This window comes from Barbus barbus, assembly GCF_936440315.1.
Source record: "Barbus barbus genome assembly, chromosome: 47".
Lineage (NCBI taxonomy): Eukaryota > Metazoa > Chordata > Actinopteri > Cypriniformes > Cyprinidae > Barbus > Barbus barbus.
The window spans coordinates 17,167,103-17,180,179 of record NC_136725.1 but is presented as its reverse complement, the minus strand read 5'-3'; the positions used below and the strand labels follow the sequence as shown (position 1 = coordinate 17,180,179).

Below are 13,077 nucleotides of genomic sequence, written 5' to 3'. Positions count from 1 at the left end.
TGTACATTTTGGGGTGAAACCCATTTTTGTTTCTGACCCTTTACCGCTTTTATTGGCAGAAATGGGACAGGGAACAATGGGAAGGAATCAGGAAATGATGCACTCAAACTTGCACCACAGGCCCTTGTGTCAGAGAGCTAACCACTCGACCACGGCTCCAACTGAGCTCATCCACTACACTGATGTTCTCCTATACAATCTATGATTCCTATTTCATAGGACATTTCACATCAGAACATACTACACCCTCCCCACATCACTTGTTTGCAGCAGTTACAATCTTTTTTGCCATGAGGTGAGAGTGAGGTGTCCAGATACCGTGATCCCATCAACTCAGCACTGATTGATTGACTTTTCCCTCTCGATGATCCTGGCTGCCTTTGCCAGATATCGGATTGTTTCTTGTTTTCTGTGAAAAGTCGATGGGCATCCTGTCTGCTTTGCGGAGCCATTTTTAAAGTGCATTTCTTTTCTTAACTAAAACCCACACAAGCCAGACACATGCACTGCTGGAGGGCTGTGTTTACACTTAAGGGTATTTTCTGCCTTTTTTAGATGGAAACAGAACTGAGAGTTTCACTTGAGAAACTGTAACATCACGCACACACAAGTGCAGCTGCAGGAGTCCCATTTTGAGACAGATCGAACCAAAAATGACTCAAAGAGAAAGAGAACAAGCACAGATGAAAGACATAGAAGAGGTCAGCAGTCATTTCCCAGTGACTTTAATGGCAGAAAACCATGGCAGTTATAAAGAGGGGGGAAAAAAACAAAAACAGGAAGACTGGAAAGTTTCTGAACAACTTCTTACACCATGTCATAGACACACTGCAACATGCGATAAAAATTCTTCTACAAGTTAATCTGTGTGTTTTTCGTAACCTGCTGTTAGGGCTGTTTATATACACATATATATATATATATATATATATATATATATATATATATATATATACACACACCTCTGCTTTAGACCATCTACAAATGTTAAAACTTAAAACAAAATGTTAGGTTTAACAGCATCTTTCTGGGGGGAAAAAAATGCAGCGATTAATATATAGTTTATTTATATTTATTCTCAAAGCTTCAATGTACCCTCAAAAAACCATTATCGTTTATTTAATTCTAACAAATAAGTTCTTGTTAAAAACTAACCAAAATTAATGTCTGCACAGGAGAGACTTGGTGTTGTTTCCAAACAAAAGGAAATATATCGTTATCGGTATTGCAGGGCTCGCAAAATGGCTAGCCCGACGTCCCGGGGCTTGTGTTTTCCAGTCAGGCTACCAAAATGTATCACTGCCCTGCCTGACGGGCTACCTTAAATACAGGGCTCCCACGCAGTGTTCCCTCTAAGCAGAGCGCGCACGTGACCGCGCAGAAGAAATAATGTGCCTCGCGCACACAAAAATTAGTTGGGAAGCCATTTGATTGAATGCCGCAGTAAAAGGGAAATAATAGCAATGCTCGGGCAAACCGCTATAGAGCTGATGTCACAACAGAGTTAGAACCGGTTTGATAGAAAGAGAACGATATGCACCAAATGAGTCGCTGTAGAAACTGAATACTTCAATGGTTGCGGTACGAGAGACAACGCAAATGCAATGACGTGAAATAAAACGTCCTCATGTATTAAAGAAGAGTGGCTTGATTAAGTGCTGGAAATAGCGGAGGATGGGCAAAGAACGGTAACAAAGACACGTACAGTCACACACAAGTGTATTATACAAACTGTACTTCATAACGATGTTTAGACAGCTATAGAACAATTCATATGTTCACATTTTTTATATATATTTAACTTACAGATCTCAGCTTAAGTTTTGCTTCAGTTTGTATTCTATTCTATTCTATTCTATCAGTTTAAATAGTTTGTTTTGATAATATATTATGTTAGGGCTGTATTATAAACCTGATAAATAATTGACCTTGTTTTTGAGTCTTTTTTGACTTTGAGTCTCTTGATCATCAAGGTTACTGTGTTACTGTTATTACACTTGTATGCAAAACTTCATATTATGCTTGTTATAGAGTGTGTGACGTCACGTGCACTATTGCCAGTGGCAGTAGACAGCCATGTTGGCAACCGAATATCGTGGTGACATGGTTGTCATGGCGACAGTCACAGCCCTACCTGCTGTGACATATGCGATGAGTACATGGGATTCTGTTTTAGAAACAGCTTCCATTTCTAAGAATTTACAAACTATGATAATCTCAGGTACTGATTATATGCTTTTTTAATGTTAAAAACCTTAAAACTTGATAAAGTCAAGAATTACCCTGAAATGGAACAATTTAGCCATACAAGACATCAATTTGTATCTCACAAATTGAGTTCTAGTAATCAAGGACAACTTAAAGCTGAGTGGCGGTTCACGGTGAGCACATGCTAATGAGGTACACAGGAAACCGTTAATCACGCTGGTCAACTCTTTTGAAGAGACTCGTGACTAGCTGTCATTTCATAAGCTTCCAAAGCTCTTTTAATGACACAAGAGGCCACAGTCCCAATGGCAATTAAAATCATGCCAGGACACGCCATGATCTGTTGTGATATCACAGTGTGGCACAACGGCAGCAACAAATGTTGGCTGGGAAAAATCTCGGGAGACAACGGTCACTTTGGCTACCAAAGACAAGCTTGTGTCTGAGACGCTAAAATCTGCAGGAGAAGGATAGCCATGTTATGTATGGCATTCTCAGACACAACAGCTTGAAAAAAAAAAAATAAAAAAAAATAATAAACTCATCTGCAAGTGTAAATGACATCACTGATGATGTCACAAGGGATATTACAGCCACATACAAGAATTTCATTGCTTAAAGTTCTCATTGAAGTCACCACACCTATCCAGATCTTTCATTCCAAACACAGTGCAGATGATAACATTTCCCTTAACTTCAATATAAACCTCACAAACTTCAAATTGCAATAACACAGGACAGCTATAAAGAGTCCATAAACAACAGGAGACCTGCAATCATGTTAAAAAAAGTCTCACTCTCGAGCAGACACAGACCTCACACTGAGAAATAAACATGAGCACTACCGTTCAGGCGAAGTGCAGGCAAGATGTGTGACAAGAACGATTAACCAGCTGCTTGCAGACTAAAATCAATTTTACATGTACAAAAAAAAAGCCAATGCAATGCCAATAGATCTGTCTTAATCCTATTGCCTTAAGATACCTTAAAATCCACATTCTCTGATTCACACTAATATAAATACATTTATTTCTGTACTCATGCACTCAGCCTTACGTTTGCTTAAGAAAAAACAACAGCAGTACATTATTCTTTATCTATCTTTGTGGTTTAAGAAAAAAGACACAGCAGACATGATGCTAAGATACAAGAGGGAGAAACCTGTCCGTGTCTCCCTGAAATTGACAATTCAGTTCTCATAACCTGCTGTCTGCCAGGGAGTTCATATTGTTTAGGGGGGGTCCAAAAAAAAATAACAGTGCTGCCTTGGAGCAAAATGGATTTTCTTTGTTTTAACAGGAATCCAGGGACCTGAGGAGGGGGGGGAAACATCTGAGTCATTCTTCATGTTGCAAGATAAAAGGTTAAGAGACCAAAACTGGCAAATAAAGAAGGGGAAAGAACTGTCTGGAAATTTTGGAAATACATGCCAACAGACTTCGAAGACATGCCCTGGATCTGAGCACTTTCCTCCTGTCTGAAACCTGAGCCGTTCAGCAAAGAAAAGAAAAAAAACAAAAACTCATCTGTGAGGCACTCAAAACCAAGCAAAAAAAATCCATTATTGATCGTTTTTGTCATGGGACAAAAAAGAAAGAACCTGCGAGAGTGGACAGCACTTGGGCGGACACTCTGAGCTTCAGACCAATTTAAAGAGTAAAGAGGAAGAACAGCATTAGCACAAAAGAGATGGACACACTGACACCTAATCGAGAGCACTACCCACAAATCCCTGCAAATCACTTCAGATGGACACACGCATCACTGCCTGACCAAATCATTGGTATCTCCCACTTTGATGCACAGGTCTGCACCTCAAGGGCTACAACATTATAAAAAAAATACAAATATGAGAATGCTTAAAAGGGGTCATCGGATGCAAAATTCACTTTACAAGTTGTTTAAACATAAATGTGTGTTGGAAGTGTGTGTACACATCCATCCTATAATGATAGAAATACACACAGTGTTCTTTTTTTAAATCCCTGTTTTAAAATCCCCTCTCTCAAATCAGGCTGTTCTAAGATTCCTGTCAGAATGAAGTAGTTCTGCACAGACCGCTCCCACAATAGTTGTTTAACAGAGCCGTCTCACCTTAGACCCGCCCTGAGTGAGCTGAGAGCTGTCCGCCTTTGTGTCCACTCCGGTTCAGGGGAAGACAAGAATGTCTCCGATTAAGCGATTGAAGTGTTTAGTTGTTGGATGTACTAATGAATATAGCAGTCGTCATTTACTCCTGACATCTGAGCCACTGGAGACGCAGAGCATTAGCGTTACTTTCATTTTTAAGGGAATGCGCCGATCCCTGATCTGCATAAATGTGTCTATGTTCGCATGAATCATTTGTGATCCAGCTTCATCTACAGAAGTATAAGGGTTTTTATGAATCTTTGCAAATCTCCTTTCCTAATAATGTGCTAGTTAGCCAGTTTCGCAGCTGAAGTTTACAGTCTGCTCGTCACTCCACAGAAGAGAGGGGCGGGGTCAGCAGAGCTCATTAGCATTTAAAGCGACATGGACTAGAAAACAGCTCGCTGAAAACAGAGCTGATTTTGACAGGGTAAAAAAGGTGTTTTTTACACTACCATTGAGAAATTCTAACCAAAGTATGTTATAGACTTTTCATTAAGACCCCAAAGAATCATATCAACTTGTGTAAAATGGGCATCCAATGACCCCTTTAAGCAAAAAAAGTTTGAAAATTCTGACCTTGGGTTGAGCGCGTCGAGGAAAGGCGACCTTAGGATCAATCTGTGCACAAACAAAGAAAGAAGAGAGAGAATTATGAGGATAAAAGTCACATATGAATGCAGTTATCCAGGCCCAAATTCATCACCATACAGTTTTTCATACTTCAAGAAATCATCAACACCATCAAGCTTCTGAATTACGAGCACGGATGGGTCATACTGGAATGATGACATTAACTCTTTGGCTTGTCATCTTGTTAATTTCAGTTTGTGTTCCATCTAGTGAAGATGTGCAGACAGAAGGAATTATCAGAGAAACTATTTCATGCTCCAATGTCACAGTCTTGCTTCAGCCTTAATACAGATTCTTATAAAGAGGAGTTTCAAACAATCTCATACAGGAGGAGTCAAGAGGAAAAACATAAACAGATTGAAACTGGGCTCTTGCAGGAAATTACTTGTCCATGTTCAGCAAGGCAAAGGCTTTAGATTATAGCAAAACTCCTAGTGTAGATTTGAACGTTTGCCTGAGGGCTCTGCAGCATATAAGTGTGTATCATTACAGACACTGCCTTTCTAAATAAAATCCACACACACTGAATGATTAATTCCGGATAGAATCTTTAAGTAATTTTTTTGCCTTCTCTGTATGTGTGTGTCATCTATATGTTGGCCATTTTAAATACAGATATATCAATTCAATGTGCTGTGCACAGGGTAATTATTCTCTCAAATGACACACTGGTGTCCAATGAACTAAACCTTTTTACTCCCATAATTCCGTTTGACTGAGCTGTGATTGTTATCTCCCCAAATCAGGTCAATTAGAGAGATGGATTTTGTAACACCTGGGTATGAAAACCTTCTCTGTGATGAATTTCATGTAGCGATTCGTTTTAGCAATTAGCCTGAGGCTTAACCAATTCAACCTCAATTACTCCATAGAAACAAGCCTGTGTGAGCAGAAACAATATTACGCTTTGAATTTCAAATTAGTAGAAATTAGGAGTCTTTTTCCATACAGCCTGAGAGCAAACATCCCATTCTGATGAATGCACGGTTAAATTGAGAGTTTGTGTGAATGCTGGGTCTGTAAATAAAGGCTCCAGATCAATCTGATGTAGGTTTTTGAGTTTATGCATTTGCAAATGGTCCAGTAACAGCGGACTGAGCAGATCTCCAATTAAACCAATAAGCTACATCCATGGGGTTGGGACCTTAAAAGATAATCACTAATTAGGCCTAATAGTAGGGGTGTGCTCAAAATATCGATTCTTAGATACATACCGATATAATAAAAAAAGATACAGTATCGATATTCTAGCCCTTAGTATCGATACTCCGCCCAGCCATTAGTTTCAAAAAAACTCATGGAAAATGTTAAAGCAAGATGTAGCATTTAAAGGTGCCATAGAATGAAAAACTGTCTTTACCCTGGCATATTTAAATAATAACAGTTCTGTACATGGAAATGACATACAGTGAGCCTCAAACACCATAGATTCCTCCTTCATATGTAAATCTCGTGATTAAAAAAGACCACTGAAAAACAGGCGAATCAGAACATAACACCGACTGTGACGCAACAGTCGGGATCACTACGCCCCCAACATTTGCATAAACCCGCCCTTGTTCTAAGCCGGCCGAACCATCAGAAGCTCTGCAGGTATTGTAAATAAACAAGCGCGGACAACAGCGAAAATAACAAAATAAATGTTATGTTCCAGGCCGTGCAGTGGGTGTGAAGTGCAGGGATGGGTTGGTGTCTGTATTCAGAAAGGCACAGAAAGCAAATAACGCGAGCCACTAAAGGGACATGGTTAGCTCCTTGCTAGCGGTAGCCTGTGACAGTACATAAGATTTCACTCTCAGTAAGGAGAGATGAGGATGATGGCGAATGACTTACAGATCCTGAGCACCACTGACAAGCATCTGATCTTGTGAAATGTGTGGTAAGTACTGTTGCTCCATAATGTAAACATAGTTTGTGTGATCGCGTCTCTTGAAAGTGAACTATAACGCGATCGATGGATCGTTCAAAAGCAGTTTCAATGCCTCGCATATTAATAACGGCTCCCTGATGCCCGCGTTTTATATACAGTATAATTACCCGACGATATAACTGCGAGAGAAAGTATTTAAATATATATTTTCCTCCCTGTGCTTCCTTCTTGCTGATGAACCGTACTGTGAAACAGCCAATCAGAGCAGAGCTCATTATTATTCATGACCCTGCCAAATAAGCCAATAACAGACCGTTTCATTCTAGGGAGAAATCCTAGGGTTGTAAATGGACATGTAAAATCGTTTCTGGAGATTTTTTGCCCTTACCTAAGCCACATACCTTCTGTGTAGATATCAGAGAACAATTTAAAATACTGTATCAATGCATTCTATGGCACCTTTAAGTGATTTCATAGTGAAATATGTTATGGCAGTACATGGTGTCACAAAAAAGAATTATAAGAAGATTTAATAAGAAGTTAAGAATAATAAGAAGAAGATTTTGTGCTTGTGTGAGCTCAGACTGTACCCTTGGAAAGTTAAATGTTGACTTGTGGTAATTTCCAGATTAATACAATTTGTGTACAATTAATCAGAGCACTTAAAGTTGCAAATATTTAAGCAAAATGCACTTTGTTATAATGCACTTTTGTCTTCATTAAATTGAAGAAAAATGCAGAGTTCTGTTTGTTGAGTAAATGTGTTCAGCATTAACTAATTGGCTCTGGCCCATGTATTTTTATTGAATCGTGTCACATTGTATCAAATCGTATCGAGACAGCTCTGTATCGAGGTACGTATCGAATCGTGACCTGTGTATCGAGGTATGTATCGTATCGCCAGGTTCTCCAAGGTATACAGCCCTACCTAATAGTACAAAATATTTTTACTACCCCTACGGCTGGATCACTCAAAACGAAAGCAAAACCACTACAGTCCCAGCGATTCAGTCAAAATAAAAATAAAAAAAACTTTAAACCTAGTGATAATCTAAATCAAACAGCAGACAGCAGTTATTAAGCCAATGTGTAATTTAGACTCAAGCACACATTGTGTAAATAAAGTCCTGTGTATTTCCAGATGAAGCAATTACTAAGCTTCTCCCATCTCAGCAGTAACAGTTTAATGTGTTAGTGGGCTTTTATTGCTTTCAGATAGAGGCCTCGTTTACATCTGGTATTAACATCCTTTTTGGCTGATCCAATCGCAAGTGGTCAGCGCTAAATACGAAAAGAGACTCAAAGCATTTTGCAACTGGATTACTCAAACCACTTTTGTTGGAAGTCAGAAACGACCACAATACATTTGTGAAGTGGTCCATGCTTAAAGTAACCATACAAACATGAAGATTTGGAAAAGATAAACATATACATATACTTGCACAAAACAGTTTCTGTTCACATGAGGCTTGACTATTAGTTTACGGGGAGATTACAATGTCTGTAGACATCTGCATTTTGTTTGACCCAATCTTCAAAATCTGATCACAGGAGATGCATGAGACATATTTATATCATGTTTGAATAGTTTTCTGAAACAGATTTTAATACCAGGTGTGAAGAAACCCCTGAAGCAGCTTACATCTAAACTCACTGTATTCTGAACAACACTATGGATGTGTCTGTTCCTATAAAGTTCTTAAAAATGCCATATAGGTAGACAGCTCACTAAAAACAGAGCCTTTTTTTTTTTTTTTTTTTTTTTTTTTTAAATACGCCTGGTAGATGAATCCTCCACCAAAACTTTCTCTTCAAAAAGACATCACTCAAAGTGTTTACTGTTCTCGTACACTGTACAAAACTCAGCACTGATTGCAGGAGACGAGATAACAACCCCCCACTGCGATAAAAAGCTCACCGAAATCTGATTTCAGCTGAATACAAGCGAAACACAGCACAGCCCTGAAACCTCACTGCCAGTCGTAATTATTCATTACCGTCAGATTTACAGGCAGCGTCAGACACGCGAGTGTTTCTGGAGCACAGAAGACTTGGAGAATGAAGGCAGCGTGTGGTGTAGTCGCTCCAGGTGTTCGGCGTAGTTTGTCTGACATTTAAGTATTTTTTTGGGGGGGGGGGGGGGGGGGGGGGGGGGGTTTCTACACACTAAAGAAATCAACGCACAGCAGAGAAGTGTCATTTTCAGAATACCAGCACACTGACTGATGTAACTACATATTTCTATTATAAATGTTCACATTTTCAACACTTTTTTTTTTACAGTATCTTCATAGTTTGATTTGGAATCTGTACACAACTGGACAGAATACAGGAACTGAGCTGAGTGAACTGAGTTTTTAATTTAAGCTATAGAGGAATGTAAGTTTATTATTATATGAAGACATGCAAAGGGAAATGTCATATCCATGTGAATGGGAAGTGCATGTCCACGAGTCTCAGTTGACTGTGAAAGGAAAGACAGGGGAAATCCAGGTGTCCCTTCAGTTCAGAATGTGTTTACAATGATTATCTTCGAGTCATTTCCCAGATAAACAAAGAAAGGACACATTTCAGCTCAGAGTCCTTGAATGAATGTCAGTCTAAAAACCCATCTACACAGATGCCAGTTTTAACACACAGCGTTCTGTTAAAAAATAAGGATGGGCCAGTTGTTCAGATGTTTTACTGCCCTGGTTGGCAACATTTACAGCACCCGCCTATAAATATAATAGTTTTTTTTTTTTAAATGAAAAATGAAAAACTACATGTTGCTCAGTTGGGGACACTTAATTTCTAGTGATTATCGTCAATTTGATTTCACAGATGCTATTTAACTAAACTGAGCTAGACAATGACATCTCTGAATTCAATAATGAAATGCCTTTAACTGAAAATTGAGTGTTTAATCTTATTATTATACATTACTGACAGTCTATCCTCCAATTTGATACTGTTAAGTGCTTTGACACAATCTGTATTGTTAAAAGCGCTATATAAATAAAGGTGACTTGGCTTCCCATAATAATAATAATAACAATAATAATGATGATAGCTACATTAAATCATGGCTCTATAAAAAATATGTATGCAGTAGCATACAGTCTAACATATTACTGTTTCATCACATCCAAGCAACACTAATAAGTCACATAAACTAAAACATGTACAAGATCAACATATCATAAGATTTACAATGCAGTTCTGGCCCTATATGGCAAGTGGCGGTTCAGATTTCTTTCACAATGGCCCTAAGCCATCCATATTGTTAAGCCTGACATGTAAGTACGTAAAACTCTCAGTCCACTCAAGCTGACAAAAGAAACAAACTTTTTAATAAAGAGGCAGGAAATAAACAGAGATGAGAAAGGAAATGAAAAACTCTGTGGGAAAGAACTTCATCTGAATGACATCTGTTTCAATGCACACGCTCTATTCTCAGTTACAGAAACCGAACGTTATGAAGTGATACATACCGTCTTGGAGTCTAATTCGTGGTGTGGTTGCGCTAAGACTTTATCTACACTGGAAACATCTGCAAATGTGATGAAGCCAAACCCTCTGTGTAACAAAAACACAAAACACACTGAAGGTCAGGAGATAACTTCACAGAAGAGGCAGAAAAATTGTGACAGCATACAAAGCGCTCTTGTATATTTGCTGATAAACTCAGAAGGCAGGGGTGTTGCAATCATTATGACACTTCTAGAAATTTCCACTTGTTGAGAGATAATCACAACTTCAATGTTTTTGTGTGCCACTGCTACACTTATCAAATTGTTCTTACGCCCTTTAATAAAGTACAGATATATAATATACATGCATTGTACAAACACATGAAACACGTAAAGTGCACATGTACAAAATATAATAAACACTGTGCAGAAATATTGGCAGGTCTGGTCAGTCATTTATAGCGCATCAGATATTTATACAGCCCACCAATACCTAAATTCAAAGATTATTACTATATATTATAATGAAGATTAAATATCCTATCATAATTTAAATATTCATATTTGTCATGAACTGACAAAATTAAGTTTCAGAAATTGTTCAGTACGCACTCAACCATAACCGAGATACCAGACTTCTCTCATTTTTAGGCCCTATAGCCCCTCGTGCCTGTCATTTTTTCACAGTCCAAGTGGGTAGAGTTCATGAACAGTGTTTTGAGCACAATTAATTCTATTTTTATTTGAGATTCAAGAGATTCTTAGCCTAGTTTAAAAGGAACAATAGCAGTTCTAGAATAGAATGTTCACAAGAAGAAAATTGTATTATATTTATAGATTATACATAGCCAGGGCATTCTTTTTTAATAGTTACAAACACTTTTTATTCATTTTTGTTTTTCTACAGCACTGTTGTTCTACTACTCTTTTAAATGCCACTCCAGCACTACAAATACTCCATCTTTCCGAATACAGAATATTGCTAAAAAAAAAAAAAAAAAAAAAAAAAAATACCAAGAATATAGACAATAAATATTTTATCAATGTCAGAATTATACATTTTCAATAGTGAGATTTTTGATTGCGACTTCTAAATAACTCAAGGACTGACCATTCAATTGGCTCAGAAAAATCAGCATTTGCTATGAAACATACTTTCTCTCATGTGGTGTCTTATTTCACATTTCAAGATATAACAAGTGGATTATGTGGTTTGTGGTCTTATTAGGGTCATGTAGGGAACTGTCAATTACGTAGAAAACACAAAAGACACACCTATAATATAATGTATGCACATGCACATATAGATATAGATATATACATATAAGCAACAACTCTTTGTCCTTCGTAATATAATTTAGAAATCTCTCAAAGGGAACGGCTCTCTTGCAGCACAGTCCTCCTTAACTCAATGTCAATCAGCTTCCTATCGTGTTACTCTTGATCTGCCCTTAACGCAAATGTAATACAGAAGAATAAAGACAGAACATAGAGAGAGCAGGTGTGTTTACCTGGAGCGTTTGGTTGTGGGGTCGCGCATCACCATACATTCTCTGATCTCCCCGAATTTACTGAAATAGTCTCTAAGGCTGTCTGAACACAAACACAAGGACAAAAGAGGGTTACACCGTGTCTACAGTACAAGTGAGCGACGCGCATAAGCCTGCACGCTGCCGTTATAATAAACGAAGGTTCGTTGATTATAATGAGAGCGTTCAAGTTTTGTCTCGTCGCTCGCTTTTTCCCCCGGTTTCACAGACTAGGCTTAAACCTAGTCCCAGACTAAACTAAGTCTGAGCTGTTTTAACTGAAAGAAACTTGTACTGATTGATCTTGAAATATGTCAGCGCCCTTGTTTCGTCTCAAGATGCACACCAGTAATGGTTTTTCTAAGGCATGTCTATAAAAATTACTTTAAAATCCTAATTGAACTATGGCCTAGTCCTGGCTTAAACTAAACCCTGTCTGTGAAACCGGGCCTTAGTGTCAGATGACTGGAAATCACAATAACCTTGTGCGCAATGACACACATACAAACACCACGGCTCTCGATGCATGCCAAGGATAAATATAAAGCAAAACAACTCCAAAACAGAAGAAATTCGCCTTACCTGGTGAGGTTTGCCAGCTGAGGCCACCGATAAACATTTTACTGTAAGGAGAAAACATGGTATAAGTGACTCCAGATGCCAAAACGGCCATTTCCGAGAAAATACCTCATAAAGAGCGACCTACGAACAGCTTGAGCTATGAACCGGCTGAAATGAGCCGTTAGACATGACCTGTCAATCAAAACATCAACAGAACTGCGCGAGAAAGGACACACGCTCGTTCGCTCGCGCTGAAAACAGAATCAAACTCCAAGCACACAGACTCGAACTGTCTTCTTACCCCGGGTCGTGTTGCGAATCATTCGGACTTCCAGAGGTGACTTGACTCGCGTCCGCTTCCATAGCTCAAAGCCCAACCAACTCCAAACACACGCATACACACACACACGGGCACTGCAGCCCCAGCTCAATGAATATCACCGAACCGAGAGCTTTAGCGTCACACGTGGGATCTGCGCGCGGCTCCCACCCATCTCAGGAGGGGGCGGGGCTGAAACGTCAGCCATCCAATCCGCGCTTGCCTATCAAAAGGAAACCACGCCCTCTATTGGTTAGCAGCGTTTGACAGCAACAACGAGAGTACATTGAGTTATATAGAAAGCTTTTAAACCCTATAACGTTTACATTTGCGCCACCTTCTGAATAAATACAACCAAGAGGCTTTTTGAAATAG

At 38.8% G+C, this 13,077-nt stretch overlaps 1 protein-coding gene across 2 annotated transcripts in view; it reads right to left on the bottom strand.

Moving 5' to 3' along the window:
- The window catches only part of LOC306866126 (RNA-binding protein Musashi homolog 2-like), a 154,465-nt gene extending 141,590 nt beyond the window's left edge, over positions 1–12,875 (bottom strand). For both annotated transcript variants that reach the window (XM_079411153.1, XM_079411152.1), the window contains exons 1-5: positions 12,685–12,875; positions 12,405–12,445; positions 11,805–11,886; positions 10,315–10,399; positions 4,918–4,959 (exon numbers count right to left, since the gene is read on the bottom strand). In XM_079411153.1, the coding sequence (XP_079267279.1) occupies positions 4,918–4,959; positions 10,315–10,399; positions 11,805–11,886; positions 12,405–12,445; positions 12,685–12,746 (312 nt within the window). In that variant the 5' untranslated portion in view covers positions 12,747–12,875. The remainder of the gene's footprint in view (positions 1–4,917; positions 4,960–10,314; positions 10,400–11,804; positions 11,887–12,404; positions 12,446–12,684) is intronic.
- Between the last annotated feature and the right edge of the window lie 202 nt (positions 12,876–13,077).